The 24,484-nt window shown below is 38.1% G+C and overlaps 1 protein-coding gene across 8 annotated transcripts in view; it reads left to right on the forward strand.

The window, feature by feature from the left end:
- Positions 1-21,225, forward strand: part of LOC113545247 (1-phosphatidylinositol 4,5-bisphosphate phosphodiesterase beta-1) — a 105,068-nt gene extending 83,843 nt beyond the window's left edge. For 3 of the 8 annotated variants that reach the window (XM_026944484.3, XM_053242117.1, XM_053242118.1), the window contains 8 exons: positions 485-538; positions 653-872; positions 1,124-1,295; positions 2,739-2,815; positions 3,073-3,162; positions 3,823-3,880; positions 3,995-4,081; positions 18,206-21,225. In XM_026944484.3, coding sequence (XP_026800285.3) covers positions 485-538; positions 653-872; positions 1,124-1,295; positions 2,739-2,815; positions 3,073-3,162; positions 3,823-3,880; positions 3,995-4,081; positions 18,206-18,430 — 983 coding nt within the window. In that variant the 3' untranslated portion in view covers positions 18,431-21,225. Of the gene's footprint in view, positions 1-484; positions 539-652; positions 873-1,123; positions 1,296-2,738; positions 2,816-3,072; positions 3,163-3,822; positions 3,881-3,994; positions 4,082-4,200; positions 4,226-18,205 lie in introns of those variants that run through there. The other 5 variants (XM_026944487.3, XM_026944485.3, XM_026944486.3 and 2 more) reach the window with 5 other exon arrangements.
- The last annotated feature ends 3,259 nt before the right edge of the window (positions 21,226-24,484 follow it).

Here is a 24,484-nt window from a genome sequence, read left to right on the forward strand (position 1 = left end):
TGAAGGTACTCAGTGGTTTTATTATCTGTAGCAAACAAGACAAAGACATAATCCAAAAGTGAGGTCAAAAAACAGGCAAGGGTCAGGTTCAAGCGCTAGGCAGAATATCACAAAACAGGAAACCAGAACAATATCAAAAACCAGAGGAACAAACAGGAATCAAAAGGCTTGGTATCAACAGGTATGAAACACTGAGCATATACTTCTCAATGCGTGTGTGTGCTGAGAGTCCTTTTATACTGTGAGAGTGTGTGGTGAAGGTGATCGAGTCCATGTGTGTGTAATCAGTAATCTAGTGAGCATGAACGTGAAAGAGTTTGGGTATTGTAGTCCTCAGCAGCCATGTTTGTGGGCACCGCTGAATTCTGGGATGTGTAGTTGGATGCCGATTCCAGTGTCGACATGACAGTGTGTGTATGTGTGTGTGAGTGTGTGTGTGCATATGCACACTTGTGATGCATTTTATATGTAATGTTTATTCCAGGATCTGTGAAACCAGCTGTTAGGACTGAAGATGTGATTCAGAGTTTTTTGGCAGGTACCATAGATAACAAATTCTCTCAGAAAATGTAATGATTTTCTGCAAAACTTTCTAATCAATAAAATATGCTGTGTGTGTGTGTGTGTGTGTGTGTGTGTGTGTGTGTGGTAGAGGTGGAAGCTCAGACACTGGAGGAACTGAAGCAGCAGAAGGCTTTTGTTCGGGAGCAGAAGAAACAGTATAAAGAGCTGAAGGAGTTAGTAAGGAAGCACCATAAGAAAACCACAGACATGATCAAAGAGCACACAGCCAGACAAAGTGAGCTGAAGAGCGAATATCAACGCCGGCAGTCCGCCCTGCAAAAGAGCGCCAAACGAGACGGTAAGAAAAGGTAGGTTCCCCTTTACTAACTCTTTCTTTCCCACCCTTCCTCTCTTTCACCCTCCAGTCTTATGGTTTTTCTTGTGATTATTTTTACTAACCGTTTTCTTCCAGCTTCTCTTTGGGTTTCTTCACAGGTTCATTATCACATTATTGCCTCATGATACCTAGAGTGGTGGTGTAATCTGAATAATATGTGTAGTAGGTTTGAGTAATACGTCAGTATCCAGTGTGAAGTAACTCAGTTTGTGTGTGTGGTAGATCAGGTTCGGAGCAAGCTCTGTCTGCTGTGGAACAGGAACTGGCCGCTCTGGAGGACGAGAACACGCAGAGACTGAGCGAGCTGAAGGAGCAACAGCAGCATCAGCTGCTCACTCTCAGACAAGACCAGTACTACAGTGAACAGTACCTCAAAGGCAAACACATCAAACAGGTACTTACATTCAGCTTTAGCCATCACTGCCTTCACACATAGCACAGGACCGACACGTACTATTACAAACTGTCACACATTTAGGCTACTGTCATTTCCAAAATAGGGCTAGCTTGCAAGCTACCTAAGCTAGACAGCAGTACATACAAAACGCACTATATACCTGTTACTATATACTAGGTTAGCTATTTAGCTTTATACAGCTGTAATGATGGGATAAGAATTAGAGCTGGCCAGCCAGCTAACAACTTGCTAGCTATTGCTGATAAGCTGAGCAAAGTCAACCTATAGCTAATGTAGCTCAGACTGCAAACAGCACTAACGGCTGCACTCGAATGATCACCTTCAGGTTTATTATTTAAATAAATTTAGCATATAGCCCACCACAGTTCTGTCAGTAAGACATGCTTTGCAGCCACAGCTGACCATAGACAATGATAGCCAATAGTTGTCTATAGTTAAACGATATTGCTTGAACTGACACTCAGGCATAGTATTTTATGTGTTCATATGTCACCAGACATATGACTATGATTTTTAGTAAGTGTTGCTTATCAGAGTAAACAAATGTGCACAAAATAAGCGAAATTTGCGAGTTAAGTCACACACCAAAGTACATCGCTTTCTTGTGTTGTCGTGGCTGACTTTCGGTGTTATATGTTAGTTAAAGTACCATTTTTGGACACATCTTATCAAATAACAAGAACTTCAAAGGATATAATAATATGAGAAATATAGACAAATGGGTTACAGGTTGGCAGCAGTGACTGAAACAGAGACAAAAGTCCAGTTTGAGGTTGTAAAATGCCTTGGCAAATACACTGACAACTAAACCAAGGGCTGCAGAGCAACGATGGGGTGGTGTGTCCGGCTATAACTTTTGTAGTATTTTCCCATGCTCTTGAACCCACCTACTTAAAATTGGCCAGTTTCCAACTACAGTGGACACAGTGTTCCCCAACTAAACTCTCCTAACTGTGCAAGACAAGCTCATCTCTTTTTTTTTTCGCTAAAGGTTGTTGAGCTCAGCGGTACGATATATTTCTGCTTCATTGCTGAGCAGTTAATGCAGCATGTATTTGGATCTGTGTCACACAGGGACTGATGCAGCGTTTAACCAGGTCTTTCCTTATGATGTCTATGTGGACTTTACCTGTATACCTTTATAGCTTTATGTGTTAAGATCTCTATTATATATATTTCCTCATTAAGAGCAGAAACCTCAGTAAATTTCCTCATTAAAAGCAGCAGCCTCAGAGCTGACAGAATCCCAAATTAATGAGTGTCCTGCAGGACCAGGCCTGGAGAGCATAACATGCAGTCAGGCAGGAGAGATAAAGCTTGAAGTACTGTTACATTAAATATATTACTTCTGTATGACTCACTCTCCTCATTTGCTTGTGTGTGTGTGTGTGTGTGTTTCTGAACTATCTACTCTTCCAGCTGGTGGAGAAGCTGACCACTGTAGCTGAGGAATGTCAGAGTAACCAGCTGAAGAAACTTAAGGAGCTGTGTGAGAAGTAAGCATTGCACTATAAATAGACTGGATTCAAGCAAGATTTTATTTTATTAAGATTTTATTTTTTAAAGTCTACACTTTATTACGTTGTTTTAATGTGGCATTTAATGTGGACAGCAAAGAAAGAATTTCATTGTACAGGGAAACTTGGTTTCCTCACTGTGCACATGACAATAAATGCTTTGAATCTTGAATTAGTTTATATTGTATCATTATTGTATGTGACCTGTGCAACACTTTTCTATGATCTATCTGTAGAGAAAAGAAAGAGTTGAAGAAAAGGATGGACAAGAAAAGACAGGAGAGGATACATGAGGCAAAATCGAAAGAGAAGAATCTAACAGAGGAGTAAGTCATTGTACTGTGTTTGAGAGGGTTCACTACTATTACAACGGCCCTTTGAGATATACAGTACAGCGCAGTTCAAGTAATTAGACACTGACCCAGTTTTTGTTGTTTTGACTCTCTACTCCAGCAACAAGTTTCTGTGCACTATAAACAATATTTGTTCCCCAATCCACCCTCTTTGTTCCCTATTCCCAACTTTTTATGAAAGGGCATCATGAAGACAAAGAAGCTATCAAAACAAGTCAGGGACAAAGCTCTGGAAAAATATCACTCAGGATTTAGGGGAAAAAAAATAATCCCAAACTTTGAACATCCCACTGAGCATCATTAAATCCATTATTAAAAAATGGAAAGAATATGGCACAATCCAACACTGTGCCTAGAGAAATTCCACTAAATCAGTGACCAGGTAAGAAGGGCATTAGTCAGAAAAGGAACTAAGAAGTGAAAGATTTAAAAATATACAAAAACTAGTATTCCACCCCAGTGACAAGCATCATATCTGAAAAGGTATAGTTCACTACTTATTTTCTGAGGCTGTATTTACATTTTTATGTAACATTTCCAGTGGACAAATAATTTCCTAGTTAGTCAGGTAGTTGCTGCATAGCACTTTAATTCAGACTGCTTTTGTTACAGTATTCATTGTGTCTCTTACAGAGAGAAGTTAGAAATCAACAGGTCACATGTGAATGAGGTTGTACAGTATATCAAAAGGGTGAGTAAAAAGAAACATTATTACACAGTCCACAAGCTTCAAACAGAACTATTAATCACGTGGTGTAGATATTAACAGCTTCATCTCCTCCATATTTGTTTTGTCTTTTTTAAGCTGGAAGACGCTCAAAGCAAAAGGCACGAGAAGTTGATCGAAGCACACAAACTCATTCGGCAGCAAATCCTGGAGGAGAAGCCGAAGGTATGAGAGAATCTGTTTTTCTTCACCATCACACTAAACGTGCCATGAAATCACTCTGCATGTCACCCAAAGCACACACGGACAGTGTGTGTATCACCTCATTGTCACTGTTATTTTAGGATGACTGTTCGCAAGATGGAGAAGGTAAGCCGCTTCGCATCCAAGCATATCATAAATCAAAGCTCTAATACTGAACGCAATCCTAAAAAAGCCTGCACTGCTTCTTAGGCTCAGAATGAGTGGAGGTTTTCTGTCTGCTGTAAGTAAGCATAGTGCCAATTCCACCTCCTAACCTCTACCAGCGGTATAACATTAACCCAGTGATAAAAACTCTGCTCTGTTAGAAAACCATTCTCTAAAATGCTGGGCTGTGGCACATCTGGGACAACCCCTGGGTGCTGTCATTAGTTGGGCTGTGTCTGCGTGGTGCTGGTGTGTATGTGTGTTGGGTTGGGTTGTGTTGATCTGGCTTATATAAATATCCTGTAACATACTAACATACAGGCATATTTAGATTATAGGTAAATCTATAGTGCCTGTTTTGTAACATTCTGCAAGACCAGTCTTTGTACACTGTTGAGTTTAACCTTTAATTTGTCTTCTTTTTTTATCTATTTGTTCCCTGACCGTAACATTATTGACTAACCAAAGCAAGGTGAGTTTTGTGATGTCCTATGCTCCTGCTGACTAAATGACTTCTCCATCACAAGTCTTGGATGGATTGTGAAAAGTCATTTTAGTGTTTTGCTTCATGGAGCATTTATGGTTAGGCCGCCATGCTGTCCATTGTTTAATTTAATACATGGTACATATTATGTAAGAACTCTATTTTCATGCGGACACAGCCATGATTTAATGGTATAACTCGGGCATATTGCTAATTTAGTTACACATATTTGAATTTTGGTAACGCTTTCTATGAAGCCAATATTCATAAATCATTATAACTGTGCTTATAATTCCTTCTAAACATTCTGATAAACTCTAATAAAGGCTCATAAAGCTTTAATAATGTGCTGTAAGTAATTCCTTGATATCTTAGTATCATGTTGTAACACAAGTGTCACCATTCATTATAATGCCATGGGTTCTACTGCACAAGATTTATTAAAAATAAAATAATGACCCTTGGATTATTATGAAGCAAATGAAATCGTTATTAACAATTATAAAACATTGCAAATGTCATAATTGAGTTTGTAGAGTAAAGAATATGTTATTCATTGTAGGTTAGTTTTAAGACACTATTTAAACATTAGTTATAACTTCATTTTTGTATTGAAATATGGAAACGCTTCATTTCAGATTAATTCCAAAAAAAAAAAAAAAAAAAACGGCTAGAATATAAGTAAAAAAAAAAAAAAAGCCCAGGTCATTAAAACTTATAAAGGTGGTGGAATACACCAATATTCAAGATTGTCATATGCACAAGCTTTGTGCAATATCGTGCAAGATGTAGTGAAATATTGGAGCAAAACAAGAATATAGAATAAAAATAGGAAACATACAAACTATGGTGGAGACAAATAACAGTGATGGTCAAAGAAAATATAGTAAAAAATAGTCTTGGTCATATTTGCATGAGGTGAGATTTTGTACAGCTTAACGCTATGTGTAAATAATGTGTTGATGTGTGAAATAGGATATAGTAAGGAACGTCCTAAGACACTGAATGTATAAAGATACTACAGTGTGCACTTTACATGATGTATCTGAATATACCCTGGTTCACATCAACACTTGCATTACAACATGATTATAGGTTATCAATGAATTAGTTATAGTAATTAGTTAAGTAATTACTTATAAGACTTACATAGTCTTATAAGTACAATTATGATTAATAAATATGGGCTTCATATAAATTGTTACCATAATTTCTTCGTCTTTTCATCCTGTTGCTATTTTTGTGGACACAAATGAATGTGCCTGTGTTAACCTAGGTGGAGCATCACAAACAAGAGGTGTGGCATTTGAAATCTGCCAGCACAGATGCATTTTCCAATCCACTTTGGTCTAAAATTGAGCTTGTCAGTACTCACTGCCAAAGGTGTAAATAGGCTAATTCACCCAGCTACTAACAATATACGACTGAAGCAGTTGATGTGTGATTAGGTACAGAACATCATGTAATTAACAGACTCAACAGAATGTCTAACAAAATTAATTCATACTAGACTTGCCAACTGTATGTCATAATAAGGACAAGAAATGATCCGATATAAACATTGACTTAGACTGTCTCACATGAGTGAACACCTAATAACACACACAAAAAGACAGAATACATTTGTTGTGTGTTAGGACAGCCAGCTGGTCATTTCCACCACAGAAAACATTAATATAAAATCTGGATTCATCCTGTCATTACAAAAATGTCACTGCACTGAGCAAATGGCACAGAGTTTTTAAGAGGAGCTGATTTGATTGCATATTGCAGCAGCATATCTGAACACACCTCTTGGTAAGGTATTCCTTCAAACCCAAGCACTTTTTTTGACATATGCTGGTCTCCACCAGGTTACCACCTACTTTAGAGTTCATGAAAATACCAGTAATATGTCTGCCAAACCTACATGTGCTAATGCCATCATTGTTTGCTTAAAGTGTCATGAAAATAAGGATATTCATTCCCAGTTAAGTTTCCTTTGGTTCACGTTGAGCTGAAGTGTTTCAACATCTAGTGCTTTTGCACCACACTCTACTGTGAAGGAAGAGATGAGGGACAGTAGTTACATCAGCAGACTCAAGAGGGCACTACAGCACAACTTTGGTGCTAAAGCCTTACTTCCTCAGCCCAATGATGTATCAACAAGGTCCATGTAGGCCACTGTTTTAGCAACTGATAGCAATATTATGCAAGCGTAAGCTAGATTTTAGTCTAGTTACTGCTGATTTAGTGGGCAACCTTAATTCCTCGTCTTGTGATCTAATGTGTAAATGGATTATTCGCATTCACTCAGTTTATAAGTATCTTTTATTCAGCAGCAGCTAGAGACCATAGGTTTTGGTGGGGCTGAATGACATTGAAAATTACATAACCTCAAACAAATATAAGTAGAGAGGCTATCACAGATGACTATAGGCTGCTATCTAGGGAATTTTTAGAGTAATCCCATAATATGCATTGATAGTGGACAACATATAGTCATCCAGCATACAGCCTATAGCAGCTTGTTTTGAGTGATTGTAGATCGTGCAACTGTGTGTGATACAGCAGGTGTGTTTATGTTGCCATGTCACAGTGAGCAAGGCGCATGCAGAAGAAATAATATAATTCACTAGGGTTCCCAGGTTTAAGTAAATATCCAGCCATCTCAAAACCACACAAAAGAACTGAAACTATCTGGGGATTGAACAAGGGAGACTCAGCCTTTGTGTGGGACGCAGGGTCAACATAGTGCACATGCACTTCTCATGTACGAACATAATCGACTCTACAATTCCCCTTGCGCTCTTCCAATTTTTGCAATATACTGTATGTTACAATAGAAATGGTTTTGTACATCACAGACACACTGTCTGTACTTACACTTTGCCTTTGTTTGCAGAAATGTATTACGATTAAGACTTAATTCCGATTATTTGCTATAAAACAAGATCCGTGACTGGTAACACTGTCATTACCTGTCTTGTCCACTGCTCCTCCTACACTAAAAATGTCCATAGAGCGAGCATGGGGCAGCGTGATTCCTGCCACACTGGATCTCAATTAGTGATTGTTGCAGTTCCCATTTCTGACCACTAGGTGCCAATTCTACTGAGCTAAATGGGACAGTGACCACCCTGAAAGACGAGCAAATCAATGGAACATTAGCTTATATCTGTCAAATAGCAATGTTTTTAAACCATTGGTTACTCAAAAGAGGTAATTATAGTAGTATATCTACCCCACCTGCCCCTGTGGACGCTATTGCTATTTAATATAGCTACTATTGCTTTTAACATATATATTTTCTGTTATCTAGTGGTGGTTTGATGATATGGGTAGAGCCCTATGTACACTTTAAAACTTAGGTCACAAATATCTAACTTCATAGATATTTTCAGGATTTACTTCAGAGGAAAAAAATCTCCCTCACACCAAATCAGGTCAGACAAATTCAGCTGTTTATTTGTGGTTGAACCCCACATCAGCAGGCAGAAATAGGAGGGAGTAAAATTAACCAGGGCAAAGCTAATATCCTAGAGAGAGGGAGAGAGAGAGAGCAAGAAAGAGAGAGAGAGAGAGAGAGAAGTAGTCCCGACCCATTTTCACGCCTCAGAGCAGCCACTAATGGACAGCTATAACCATCCCTGGGTCTTTGGAGACCTGCTGGAGAACGGTCTCTGGACTCTGCTTGCCTTGAGCTCACCAAGGAAAGCAGATAAGAGAGAGGAGGAGGTGGGGGTTGGAGGGAGGGGGTGGCTCATATAGTGAGACTGCACACTGCAAATTAATATCTGTTGCAGTCGCTCTATTAGCACAGGCTTTTAGATATCTTCGAAAGCATTTTACAGATCAATTACATGTTCCTGTTTGAATCTCTACACCCGTTATCACACCTTTAACCATAGTGTTGCGGGTATTGCGCAGTGCCCGACAGAGTGAGATTGGAGGAGGAATGGGGAATGGCAGATGAACGCTGTCACACCTCGGTGTGTGTGCACACAGGTGACAGTGTCCTGCTAACGTTCCAATCAAAATGGCCACCGGGGCTCCCAGCTGCACAGCATGTGGCATAAACTAATGAGCAATGACCTTCAGCGGCACTTTGAAAATGTGAAAGAGACAAGCAGGTTGCGACAAGCTAAGCATTTTGATCCTCATTAAAATAAGACAGTTCAAATTCCAGCCAAATTAATCTGATCTCAGGGTTTAGTTAAATCTGGTCTGATCTCTTTATTGGTGATCTGCAGTGCTGACGTTTAATTTTCTATGATTTTTACAAAACTTGACTTCCCAAATGAACATTATTGGGATATTTTACTAATAAAATTTGCACAATACTCCAGATTTACTACGAAATATGAAATTAAATGTGATTAATTGCACATAATTTAGGTTTAGGTGTTTTTTTTCTTGAAACACGTAATGTAAGGTCTCTGTTCTGGTTTGTTGGTTTGTTTAATGGACAGTTTAAGTGACTCTGCAATAGAGCTTCTGAGTCACACCAAGATTAGTTTATCAACCACGTTTCTTTTCTAATGTCATGGTCTACTCAGCCCTATTCTGCGTAACAGAGGCCAGATACAAATACAAAACCTGACACAAAATGCTTGTGCGTCTTCACACACAGCAGCTCTGTGCCATCTCCATGGCAACACTCATCCTGGCCCTGAACCCCTCTTCACTCAACAGCTTGGCTTCTAGGACAAGATACCACACACCCTGACCCAAGTTGGAGATAGAGGCCAGAGCATGGAGACAGCCCCTACACAGATAGATAATACACACAGATTAGGTCCAGCATGCAAATACAGAAAGATACACTGGTAGATACATAGATACCCACAGAGACGTACGGCCTAACAAACATGGATACACAGCTAAACGCAAACAGAGAGGAATACAGTCCAGATAGATATAGTCTAGTACACTGATTCAGCTCAACACACTGATACAGAAAGTCACAAAGTTCCAGCCCAAACAAGCCTACATAAACAGCCCAATACAGATAGTCCAGCACAGAGATTAGAACTGAAGGAATAGACACATGGGGCACTTTGGAGTGGAGACGGATGCTTGTTCCTCCACTGAGCTGCCAAGAAACTGACGCACTGAGATCTTGCACTGTTAGCATGTTCTGACCTCAGAGAAGGACATGCTAGGACATGTTAAGCCCCAGCTAACACAAATAATTCCAATATGAACACTACATGGGGTATAACATAATGCCATTGCAGTACATAATCATAAAATGATGTATGTATGCATTAAATGCCACTAAATGCCATTAACATAAAATGCCATTTCTACATAATCAAGTGCCTTTTCGAAATATACAACATGTAAAATCACTTCTAGGACTTTTGGCCTTTAAAATTCAGCTGTGGTTCCCTTTAAGAACTAAATATGGTCTAACACTGTAGCAGAGATACAAGGCAACAAATAGAGAGGTTGGAATTATTTTTGGAAAAAGTGAGTTAATACTATAAATTAAATATGACATTTAGTAACAGTGGGGTCCAAAAGTCTTAGACCCCTTTTGCTTTAATGACAGTATGCACTCGAGCTGACACAGACTCCACAAGTTTGTGTAAAACCTGATGATCCATGTTAGATCAAATCCATCAGTGTGTCATCTGAATATGTGCTTCAATGGAAGGGATAAGACTCATGAAAAATCTGACCTTTTGTACAAAGTAGTTAACATGGTCAATACAACAAATTTGCTTACATTTAAATAGTGACCTAGAAATTGTGCAACATCTTGAATATTGAGTAATCAAGATGTTGCACACTTGCATTTTTTGTTTTTAGAATTTTCAAAATTTTAAATATAAAAAAAATTCCAGATTTTCCATATAGTCTCAGACTTTTGGACCTTACGGTATATCAGTTTGTGTAAGAAGGTTTACACCAAAACCTTTACCTTATTGAGGGTCAAAAATTGTGTGGCTCAGTATCTTAAAATCACATGATTATCAGATAACCTTATAATTCAAGATCTTGAAATAATGCCAGTACATAGTTATAAGTACATGAATGCATTAATACACAGATATAGCCTAATATGGATATGAAAATATGAGATTGCCCGAAGATCAAAGAGTCATATGGAGAATGAGGGGGAAAAATGGATTTTTTATGGCTTGACAGTATCAAGGGAGACAGATGGAGTGTTCCGTCTCTGCACAGACATGGACACAGAACAGCTTGTGACCCCTTGCATTTGGTTATGCATCCAGAAACAGAAAGATAAAGACTGGCACACACTTCATGTGTTTTCCATAGGCCTCACAGATTTCCTGGCCAGCAGCTAAAGTCCTCTGTTCTGCCTCGGCCATGCTTTTCCTCAACAGTGCTCACCAGGCTTGTTTCATGTGTGCTGGTTAGTATTAATAATGCACACGGCCTGCCTTCTTCCTCACACTGGGGGAACCACTGTCGCTCGATAGATACCAGTGGAACCTAAACTCCTGTGCCAACCATGATTGGCATTCCCACAGAGGGATGGAGGCTCTGGAAATACTTTGCTTTCATTCCATTGCTTGTGAGGAGAGCACTCAATCCCCTTCCTTTTGTAGAGAGGATTTTCTGCCATGGCTCAAGTGGTTATTTATTTGAAAGGCAGAGGGAACTGACAAAGGGATTCAGACTGAGATACATTCATCTGCAGATTTTTTCTCATTTATATTTATATCAGAGACTCTTAAGTTGTGCCCTAGTCTTGTGTTGGATGTTCTCAAATAGTGCCCTTCCAATATACATTACTTGGATTTATATGAGCATCTCCCTCTGCAGTGTTGGGAATCGCAAAAGACAAGAAGTGAGAGAAAGCAAAAAGGCATGAAGGCTGTTCATTTAGAAGCAAATATTAGACAATTTGCATACATATCATCACTTCTATCCAGATTGCTTACAGATGCAGCTTATTTGCATAGCAATAGCTGTAAATGTGTTTGGACTTGAAGTTTAGTTGCCAGAGCTTAATGACTGCCTTGAAACTTTGATGTGCATAATTCAGGAACTACAGGAAAATAACATAGTTGGCTTTTTTTTATTTATTTATTTAAGATCAGAAATGTTTGGGAATCATGTTACTATACTATATGACCAAAAGTATGTGGACACCTGAAAAATCACACCCTTGTGTGCTTTTTGAACATCCTAGATTCAAAAAGTGCTTTTAGAACATCCAGATTTAGTGCCCCTTTTACAACTATAATAACCTCTACTCTTCCCAGAAGGCTTTCCACTAGATGTTGGAGTGTGGCTGTGTGGATTTGACCATTCAGCCACAAGAACATTAGTGAGTTCAGGAACTGATATCAGGTGAAGAGGTCTAGGGTGCAGTCAACGTTCCAGTTCATCCAAAAGGTGTTCAGTGGGGTTGAGGTCAGGGCTCTGTGCAGGCCACTCGAGTTCTTCATTTACATTTATCGTATTTAGCAGATACCCTTATCCAGAGTGACTTACATTTATCTCATTTATACAACTGAGCAGCTGAGGGTTAAGGGCCTTGCTCAAGGGCCCAGTGGTGGCAGCTTGGTGGTGCTGGGGATTGAACTCATGACCTTCCAATCAGTAGGCCAACATCTTAACCACTGGGCTACCATTGCCCTGATAGCCTAACCATATCTTTATTGACTTCGCTTTGTGCACAGGGTAATGCTGGAACGTGTTTGGACCCCTTAGTTCCAGTGAAGGGAAATCCTAGTGCCAGTGCATACAAAGACAAAGACATGCTAGACAATTTCATGCTTCCACCTTTGTGGCAAAAATTGGGGAAGGCCCACATATGGATGTGATGATCAGGTGTCCACATACTTATGGCAATATAATGTATATTGCCATATAATGCTGACCATTGGCTGGCATCTTTACATTTCTTATAGGCTACCAGTAATCCACATAAAAATAACATCAGTAAGAGTTTTTTTATTTATTTATTTAAGGCCTTCCAACACTCAGTTAGGCCAAATCCCAAATGATTTTCTATTCCTGTATATAGTCACTACATACAGAATGACCTAAGGGTCTTGTTGAACCTATGTAGAGCAATAAAATAATGGCAATAGAGATTCAGCCACAGAAAAAAAACAGCTTCAAGTAAGGTTGTTGTTAACATTTTTTTATCACTGTTTGGACTCATACTGATATATTATAACTTTTTGGATAATTGATTCATAATAAAAAGTGAAAATAAAGTATTTGGTAAATGACATGCATTTATTTAACCAGTGCAATTAGGAAATGTGTGTTCGGATACACTTGGGACATTTTCTCACCTATTAGTCTGTTTACTGAATGTGAATCAGAGGAAAATTAATGCTTTTGGTTTGTTTGCTGTTTGGTTTAACTCTGAAAATAATTAAACTAACCAATAAGGAAAAAAGACATTTGCTGTGAGGAGTGTTGGAATGGGCAAGGATGGAAATGTAACCATAAAACTCTTGTTAGTTGGTCAGAAAGATAGTGACGGAAAATGTAAACAGTCTTTTGGCTACAGAAATCAAACAGGCACAGAGGACATGGTGCCAGTACTGAATAAATGATTAAATAATAATATCAATAACTAGTTTACAAAAATCTTGTACAGTGTCAAACACCTTTTTTCTATTTGGTCCAGATATCCAAAACACTTCATATTTCTGCAGCATTCCAGCATGTTCTTTGGCTCAGTCTGTGGCTTATTTGTTAGTTACCAGTTTGCATCTGAAGAAAAATCTGTCCACAACCCAAAATACGCAACATGTTTCTCAGATCATGTTCTGACTATAATCAAACTGTGCTAGGGTTCTCTTGGAAGCAAACAGAGGCCATCTATCAGGTGGACTGCTTATTTTAGTCCACAACTGACATGTTTGCCTATAAATATGTAAACAATATGAAAAATGAAAAACAGAAAAAAAAAATTTGGTTGCTGTATATATGTGAGAGTTTTAGGGTCTTGGCTAGTATAATCCCAGGGAAAAAAGGCAGTGAATTAATTTGCAGTTCAGTGTAGTGTGGAAATGCCTCTTTTCACTCACTGGTAGCTTAGAATTAGGACAGATGTTGAAGAAGGTCATCATCCTCCCAAAGTATTTTAGGCGATCTGAAGAATTGGATCTGAGGCTGGTTAGTTGACAGATGACAAGTCTTTTGAGGGAAGACACATTTAACATCCCCTACTCAAGAGGGAGTGGAAACTAGACTGTGTCACGCTTTCATCGCTCGAGATCACTTTAGGTGAGCAAGTTAATTTGGTTCATCCTGTCCAGAACACAACACCCTGCAGACTGCTGCCTCAGCGCTGGGCTTTTTACCCATAGGCTGCTATTTAACAGCTGCTGTTTCAGGTTAGAGCTTTTCTTTCATTCATGTGACCATGAAATGTTCATTACACTGTAGGAATACAGTATGAGCATGCAAACATATCAATCATAGAAACCTGTCACAATCCAATTGCTTTGGCTTGAGACTTTATTCAAGGAAGTAAAGCCAAGCCCCACTTTGAGCGTTCTGTAAATATGAAACAGGTGGCTGGTCTGTTTCATGTTTACCTAATGACTACATGGATACATAGGCTAGCTACCAACTAAGCTCATATTCAGACTGATTAATTGTTTGAGCATTTTCCTTAAAGCAGCCTGGCTTATGAGGGTGAAGTGTTTTCATTCTGGTCATTATTAAGTTCTAGAAGTTAAATATAAACAGGGGTATTTGTGGTTCTTGTGACTCGTAAATGTCTAAAACAGGTATGCCTTCAGGTGAGATCAGTTTACATTTGTTTAATTCTGTTTGCATTATAGATGATTTTGAAGCTGTTTACTACCTCACCAGTATTGACTTAGCCTATTGTGAATAGCAATCTATAGTAAATAGAAAAAAATGTGCAAGCTGTTTTGGCAAAAATAGGGAATCAAAGTCTAAAAGTCTTTTGGAAATTAAAAAAAAATGACAGTTAAGTATTGAAGGAGTGATGGTGTGACACACAGTTTGTACAATGCCTGCCTTTATAACATAGATCGTAACTTCTCTCCCACACGTCTCCAACATGGCTATGAACCTTTCACCTTCCCCTTGAGTTTTAAGTACCACTGCTGTCACACAACCACCCCAGGCGATAAAGAGGTGGCATGCATGCACACACACCCACAGATACACACGCACAAAGCCTGCCATGGACAGCCAAGCCTGCAGGTGACTCAGCTTACCGTCAAACACAGTTGGGCATCCTGGCAGTCAGTTGCTTCACTCTGTTCCCTCTCCACACACAGATACAGCTCATGTACACACATACACATACACACACATACACACACACATGCTAAGGAGTGGGTATAAGTGGCGAGGTGGCATTTTTAATCCGATCGTCTTTGTGCCCAGGCTGGCAGGGGGACAGCAGATGTCCCTCACCTAACTAGGTCACGCTTTGTGCGGGACGTCTATGTGGCATCTATCTCCAGCCATCTGGATGCTCCCTGTCACTGTCAGCTGTGTGAAAATATGATTTTCTACAAGGCACCTTGAGCGATAAAGGGACCTGAGAGGATAAGAGACCACAAATTATGTACATGTTACAATGCTTTCATAAGGCATTATACACATTATTGTAAATAATTTCTAAAAAAAATTATTAAAAAAAAAGCATAACATTTTATAGCAGTGTATGTAATACATTATGTAAGGAATGAAACACAACAGGCCTGCTGTTATAGAAAAATAATCCACGTTGGGGTGGTGTGATACGGCCCAACATGAAGCGGTATCATACCACGCTGAAGTGAATTGCTTTCCTGTTATAGATTTTCCTGGAGTGTTTTATTCCTCTAGTATCACAGTGATTTGCAAACAAATGCAATTTGTAATAATTTATTAATTAGCTACACATCACACTTTTTAACCGGTTATAGTTACAACTGTTTAATTGAATGTCCACAAGGCATGTTAGTTCCTGTAATGTTATAGCAGCAGATGTTCTTTCACCAGCCTCTCTTTTTTTTCCCTTTCTTTAAGTTAATAAGATAAAAAATCCAACAAAAATGCAGCTTATCAGGTTACTGAGAAACTGGAAAGCACAAAGTCCTCTGTCCTGAAGGCTCACCTGTGGTGGAAAACTTACTGACTTTTGCAAAGTGCTGACATTTGTGACTCTTTCCTTAAATTTAGATAAAAGTCTTCTAACAGATTTTTTTGTTAACTAACAACAAATTTTCTTTATCCGTTTATTACTAGGCTTAGATTATGTGGAGGATCTGCCATACAAGTCCCTGTGAATGAGCTATCACACATAGGCACAAACGCACACACACATTCACACACTATGGTCAATTTGGAAATGCTAGCCAGCCTACAACGCATGTCTTTGGGCTGAGGAGGAAACCAGTGGAAACCAGAGGAAACCCACGAAGCACACTCAAACTCCATGCACACAGGGCAGAGGCAGGATTCAAACCCCCAACCTCAGAGGTGTGAGGCAACAGCGCTAAACCACCATGCCCCCCTATATATTAAATCGTATGGCAGACGCTCCAAATAAAAAAAGATTGAAAAAATGTGTTTAATTGTTGACACGGTGAAGGTTTCTATTCACCTGTTTAGCATTTTTGGAAAAAGACTCCGGCGTCAGCACTGTGACAATCAGAGGTAAAACTGTTCAAGTTTTCCAACATAGGAAAGTATTCAGGATGGAGGGCTTTGCAGTTTCTGCTTTTTTTTTTCCATTTTATTAACTTTACAAAAGAGAAAAAAGGTAGGCTGGAGAGTGTTAAGTGATAACAGGACCAGATGTTTTACAAACGTTCCATTAAATGTTACATTAAATGTGACATTAAATGTAACTAGAACTAAAGTTCTTTAATCGATAAAAATAGTAATCTTTGGCAAATTGCTGTGGTATTAGATGAATTAATCACTTTGGGATGTTATGTTATTGATAAATATTCAACATGGTTTGTGTCAGGCCTTATCAGACCACCCCACTGTTGATCATTTTTCCTATAACATCATGCCCTATCATGTTTTATTCCTTACATAACATAAGTAAGATATAAGTAGTGTTCATAACACATGACCAATGGTAAAGAAATTCAGTTGCAGCCCTTCAGATATCACCCAGTGTCCATCCTTAGTTGTTGAATGGTTGCCATTGCTTGTTTTTTTTTTTTTTTTTATTGAACACTTGAACTATATTAATAACTATATAATAACAATAATGATTATAACTATTAATAACTGTGTAGTTTGTGGCTTGATAAAATTATTATAAATAAAATGTTGGAAATGCTGGGGGTTTAATAAACCTTTTTGGTTCAAAGCACTACTTGGAACACACAAATTCATGTGGGAAGTTATTACAGTTGGTTCCTCAATATTCTACACTCATAAATGATATGGATAAAATTTATGTGATGATGCTTTTAAAAGGTGCTACAATCTGTATTAAAAATGACTAAGCGATTAAAAACAGATAGGGCAGATAGGGCAGAGCTCAGTGTGTCTACAGTTAAACACTATGCACTGTGCAAACAAGGTTTCTTTTGCATTGGTGATATGATATATCACAAAAATACATATATAGCATTGTTTATAAACACTGTTATAAAATGTATCATGAATAATTATAATGATGTGTATAATGCCTAAATGAATGTATGTTATGAATGTATTCATATGTACTTATAGATATGGCCTTTACTGAAAGTGTTACCAATATTTTTATACAGGCTCAGTGCATATTATAAGACTTACTGTGTATGAGATTATGAAACCATATAAAGACCTTAGAAAGCTCAAGGCCTTCACAATATGCTTTTTTTAGACGTTTCAAAGATAATTAAGCACAGTAGTAGCTCTAGTTTTGTCTCAGATTTCAGCTGAAGTATCCTTAAACATGATGACAGTCTCAAAAAGCAAAAGAACAGTGAGTGTGCTTCGCAGTCATTGCCTCTGACACAATTCATCTTTGGTGCTTTTCTTTAATTACAATGCTCCCAGAAGACTGAGCAGGGTAGTTAACTAGTTGAATAAGCATTAACGCAATTATTGGGTCAGAATGAATACAATTCCGTCATGTTTAATCATTAGGGGAGTCTATGCCTGGGAGAAAAAACATATTCTGCAGAAGTGAATTTGGAGAGCTGGTACAGGACAGAGCGATATAGTGACACAACTATCATTTTAATTCAATTCAGTTTGATTTCTGTTGCCATTTCAGTGCTCTTCAGCTGCATTGTAGGATACTCCCAGAACCCAGGCTCCTTTCACGCTGTGCAACTATTAAACTGCTAAATCACCCAAACGATGCTGTTAGATGCCATTTATAAACCTTTTAACATTTTACTTCAGGCTGTATTTAGCTCTCTGGGGATGGTTAAAAACCACTCAGGGTGAGTTAATCTGAGTTAAAGATGTAGGTATCACACGGTATGTATAAGGTTATAGAAATTAATAGCTTCCTATAAGCTAAAATCTTGTTTTGGTTATTTCCATAGCATCAAACCGAGCTGGACCAGGAATACCAGGACAAGTTCCGACGACTCCCAGTGGAGATCCAAGAGTTTGTACAGGAAAACGCTAAAGGCAAGCTAAGTAACGAATGGGAACCGGGCTGCCTTAGCACCTCATCCACCGCTGAGAACCTGAACCACAAAGCAAGCCAGTCAGAGGAGGACGCAGATGAGGACTCTGCAGAGAAGGGGTTCGACACTTCTCTCTGAACTACACGCTGGGTTTCACATCAGCATATGTAAAGATTTTGTAACATCTGTGTTCCTGGTGTTGGCTGTTGTTTGTGTCTGACAGTTTCCACCTATCTGTAGGATTTTGTGACTTGAGTAACAAAGTTCTCTTTGCCATTCATTCTTTATGCTTATAGAGCGTTATAATACTAAGGTACGATGTGTTTGACAGAATGTTGAGATAACATACTTGAACAACAGCAAGAATACTTCTGGTTTCTTCATAACATTAGGTTTTTAATTTGTACATCTGTTACTGTAAACTGACAAATTTGATTATGCTGCTGTTTGAGTTTAGTTAAGCTCTAGGGATTATTTCTATATTTTCATTAATAATCAACCCCAGCCTGGGAAATTATTTGCAAGGCAAACTATGAAAATCGTTTCAGAGTAAGGCTGTATAAATAGCTTTAAACTGTAGAGGGTTTGAGATCTCTGTCCCATATTCACCACAGCACTACAATATCTGCTACTGTTTCTTTTAAAAGAACACAAAATACAACAAGCCTGTTTTACAAAAAAAAGTTGAATATTTTATTGATTATTTTTTTCTTTTATCTTTTTATACCTATAAATAGAACTACAAACACTACATGTTAATGTAACCTGAGGAATGCGGGGTCAATTGCATGGTTTTGTACACTTGTAAATGTTACGTATGTAGCACAGAGATTGAAAAAAAATGCATACTCTTAAATGTAAATATTATAACATTTTGTCAGCTAAGAAAGACCAGAAAGACAGTTATGTTAATGTGACCACAGTGATAGAAGTGTATGAAGAATATTTGTCATATACTGCTCATTAGTCATCTATTGTACTTTAATTATACTTTAATTACATGTCAAGGTCTTTGGTTTTGCTGTCAACGTGTGACCAAGTGAGTATAATAACTTTAATATGCATAAAGAAAGCTATAGCAAAAATGTAAGTGTTCAGAAAGCACAAAGATCGCTGTTATATGGTAGAGTGAGCAGGTTATGATGATCTTAACGTACAGTGCTTTGGGAAACTCAGCCCAGATCACCTTGACAAGCATGGACAATTTAGAGTAAAAAACCTGCCCCTTTTGTGGTAAAATGTTTGTGCCAAACAAAAAAAACCTCACCATATTCCTGTGTGTGTCACTAGATGATCTTTTGATTGCATTTTGCTGATGTCTTACAAGCACATTTGTTAAATGTTATCTGGCACTGAATGTTATTATTACTTAAATTGTAATCTGGTCTATAATCACTGTTTTAATGTAATAGCAATTATTGCAAAACACATACATGCTGTGAAAGGCAAATTACATGCACATATCCCTTCAGTATCTTCAGGTAATTTTGAAAAAGAGAGAAATGTTATATGATAACCACAGAACAATCTCCTGTACCAATACACAATGCACAATTCTCAGTATAGGGTGATCACAGAGTTATTTAAATGGCATTTTAGGTTTGAAACACAATTAAATTGGTATAAAATCATACTCAAAAATCTACATAGGATATAGATTGGCATAATTGTTGTGGCATGTTGATATGTTAAACCCCAAATAACTTGCAATAGTACAAACGTAACTGTGTATCTACATTAGAGCAAGGACAGTATGCCATATTTAAACTGAATGCACTACTATTTCAACACATATTATTATTATTATTATTATTATTATTATTATTATTACTATTACTATTACTATTACTATTATTATTATTTGACAACACTGGTGTAATCAATCTGATTTCATGAGAAATGTGCACAAATTCAAATGAACAAGGTTGATCTGGTTGGATTTTGTTCAAAAAGTACAAACACTAACCTTATCCTTAACCTTCCTATCTTGTCCTATGTCTTGAGTCACACATACTGCTCACACACGTGTAAGGTTTAACTGATGGCAAATATGTATTGCTGTAAATGTCCTTACAATTGTCAGTTTAATTTTCATCTGTAAAGATTATTAAGCAAAATTCTTATCATTACTATAACTAATTGTGTATTAATTCAGGTTCTTGATAGGTAGATAAAACCACAAAAAAATTAAACGTGTGTATCAGTGCTTAGATTCCCAAAACAATAATTCAGATGCTCTGTAGTAGATGTTTACTAATCATAATATTGGCCCAGTGGAAGTCTTTTTGTTTAGACTACTATACAATGAAGTTATAGCCTGTTGTGCCACAAACAAATTTGATGAAGTTTGAAACCTTTAACAGACTTGAAATGACTTAATGAGTGTACAGTAATGATTTTTCGTTTTTCTTTCTTTTTTTTTTTTTTTTTTTACTTTTGAGGGATTATTGCCATGATGTGAGTCCTGTGCCTTTCTATAGGTTTGCCTTGTTGAATGTGTGAAATGCATCGTGTAATGTCATTATAAGGACTATGTGTCGTTGAATGTCTGTATGTCAATTGCTAAATAGATCATGTGCACTTTTAGTACCATAACACTACTGAGTAAAGTTTGTGACTAGCAGTATTCCAGAGGAATGTTCTATAAATAATGTGGTGGACTTTTGTTTTCTCAATGCTGCCTGTTTCCTGTCTTAGACATAAAGGTACTGGATATACTGTATGCATTTGGAAAATGTGAGCAGAAAAAAAAACATGTTAAAAGGATAATTAGAGTAGAGGGGAAATGCTTGTAAATAAAATAAATGTTGGTTCTGTATGTAAACTTACAGCTTTGTGCTTGTTGGTAATTTAAAATGCAAAATTTCCAAAATCCCTAAAAAGTCTGACTTTTTGAACTAAACTTGGATTAAACCACTTTAACGTCTTTGTAATGGCTGCATTAGTGAGCATATATCTGGAGCACTGTGATCAGGGAGTTCTGCTTGGCTTCTCAGTCCTATCAGCTGTAAATCTGTGAATGAAGTGAGCCAGAACTAATCCCTTTGTTTGGGAATCAGATATATACACCAGGTTTTTATTAAGAAAGTGCTGGAGCTGTAGCAGCCGACCTTGATATGTTAGTGAAGCTGAAATGGGACTTCCTCTTAGCAGTAAATCATACAGTCATATTTCAGATTGCTCTGTCAGTGTTAAAGTGGGAAAAGCTAATCGTGTGTGTGTGGCCTGTAAATATCCTTCATGGTTCATTGCTTTTAATCTTAAATGTTGTCCAACTTTGCTTATGAGGAAAGTATAGTTTTTGGGGGTAGTTTTTGATTTCATGGCCCATTTTTTTCAGGTTATATATTATATATACATACAATGGGCACGTGAAATCAGAACTGGACCATGGAGCAATGGAAAAAGGTGGCCTGGTCTGATGAATCATGTTTTGTTTTACGTCATGTGGAAAATGTTCAGGAATGGTTTGAGGAACATGACAAAGAGTTCAAGGTGTTGACTTGACCTACAGATTCCCCAGATCTCAATCTGATCGAGCATCTGTGGGATGTGCTGGACAAACAAGTCCGATCCATGGAGATCCCACCTCGCAGCTCACAGGACTTAAAGGATCAGCTGCTAACGTCTTGGTGCCAGATACCAAAGTACACTTTCAGAGATCTTGTGGAGCCCATGCCTCGACGGGTCAGAGCTGTTTTGGAGGCACAAGGGGGACCTACACTATATTAGTCAGGTGGTTTTAATGTTATGGTTGATCAGTGTGTGTATATTTGGCTGCTGTACAGATTTTATGTAATGCGTAATTATAATCACATCCTGAAGTCTTAATCCAAGCACCTGACATTAGTGATTTAGGATTATGCGGATGTATGGTATAAGCAAAGACATGAAAAATGATCGCTAGAAAGAGATAGGAATGAATGGCTGTAGAAAGACACAGCACACATGAAAGAGAATAATTCAAAGCGAAAGCCGGCTGTGATCGCTGTGCAGCTGTGGCCTTTGCTCTGATACGTATCAAAGCTCAAACCACATGCGTCCATCCACTGGAGGGGATTTTTCTATAGCTTCCGTACTGTTATTCATGGGGCAACAGTTTCCCCTGTATGTTTTTTTAATGCAAGGATAATCACACTTGGACAGAAAAATAAGATGATTACCCCAACTCAGATGGTCTTTCATGATTTCTTGGAATGTGAAGAGAAACTATAGACACTGTGGTTCACTATGGTGTCAAGCCTTAAGGCATCTTGGTTTTGAGTCTAACTGAAGAAATTAATCTGAAAAGTTGAATGAGTTGTGTGTGTGAATGTGTGTATCCAAGTCTCATCCCTGCCTTCCTTTTTTTTTTTTTTTTTTTAGCAATTTTCTCTGTCATTATATGAGGCTTTGAATGGTGATGTAACGGACAATGTCCGAGCCTTCATTGCATTCCAGCAAGCAGGAAGTGGGCTAATTAACTCTAAAGTGAGCTGTACTCAGAGCACTAGCAGATATTCTTTTAATATCTATCATCCTGGAAGTTACAAAAGCAGTGCCTCTGCTTCTTCCCAGGAATATGCTTGTGCTTGCATTAGTTCGGAAAAGACAAGAGGTGTTAGATAACTGCTTTAATGAATCCTATCTTCATGAGGGTGATGGTGAGATAGTGTTATGTTAATATTTGCTAAGACAATATACAGCTGTTCTCATTTTCCATTTTTACAGGCAATAGACATCCGGGTAGTAGCCAGCTAAACTCTGAGCAAGGTTTTGAAGGGCCATTAATTAGAAAGCATATTTTAAGCAGTGGAGGTCCCAACAGGTCCATATTTGGAATCACTCCTTAACTAGGCTAAAGATTTCACTGCAATGATGATTACTGTACTGAGGAGGGGAAAAATATATATTTTTTAAAAAAAATTGTGTTTGTTTTTATTTGTTTGAATTGACAGATTGCCTACAACTAATTACACAGCCACTTTTACGCCCACACCGTTGTAAATACATCTGCTGTGTTGGCTGCAGTCTCACTCTAGAGAACATGGAAAAAAGAGAAAAAAAAATGAATGTAACATTATTAAATGTAGCATCACATTAAATGACATGCATACTCACAACCACCACACAAATGTTCCTTTTGAATATTATGTATGTATTATATAATATTTGCTTCACCCCTTTAACTAAGTTGTTCATCTAAAAGCACATTATTCAGTAACTACTGTAAATTATTCTCTAACTGTAGTATATATACAGATGGGTGACAAATGGAAAAATCTGAATACAAATGCTGCTCAACTTTGTGTTTCATGCCACGCACTGTACTGTATTATATGTTCCAACATCTTATTAAGACATTTCATGTTGTTTTTTTCCCTTAAATTTGTCATCCAGGGTGAGAAGTGTAAATATGCAACTGCCGACGAGTCCTACCCATGGAAGAAATATAAACTATTTATATTTCTTTAATGCTTCTCCAGAAAAGAATAACTTTATATTACTATTAAACACATACGGGCGATTCAAGTACTGTGGGGAATTCTGGACTAAAATCATGGCGGCTAAGTGAAGATACCATAAAACATTACAAGCGTACAAAGCTCCATCGAATAATTACTTTCCATAAGCATGAGAATAAGTAACTAAGGAGTGGACCCTTAGCCACCAAAGTAAGACTATTAGTAGTTGTAGTAGAAGACAGTGCAGCTTGTATAATGGAACAAGCAAGCATAACTAACACAGCCAACTATTCCCTGGCCCCAGCAGACAAACGAGTGAGCATCCATCCATCCATTTCGCGGGGTAGTCGCCTATCCCAGGGGACTCGGGGGACACCCTGGACGGGGTGCCAACCCATTGCAGGGCACAACTGCACACACCACCACACAATTTTGAAATGCCAGTCAGCCTACAATGCATGTCTTTGGACTGGAGGAGGAAACTGGAGTACCTGGAGGAAACCCCAGGAAGCACTGGGAGAACATGCAAGTACTGCTCACACAGGGCAGAGGGCCCCCAACCCCGGAGGTGCGAGGCAACAGTGCTAACCACTAGGCCACTATGCCACCTGCCACCAAACAGGTGAGCAAACACTGGTAAATCATTTCACATTCACAATAGATAGCTAGTGAAATGGGATTCATATGTCTAGCATATTTCAAAAGATGTAGCCTAATGTTATGTTAGCTATGATTTTTTTTATTCCTT

This window comes from Pangasianodon hypophthalmus, chromosome 19 (assembly GCF_027358585.1).
Source record: "Pangasianodon hypophthalmus isolate fPanHyp1 chromosome 19, fPanHyp1.pri, whole genome shotgun sequence".
Taxonomy (NCBI): Eukaryota; Metazoa; Chordata; class Actinopteri; order Siluriformes; family Pangasiidae; genus Pangasianodon; species Pangasianodon hypophthalmus.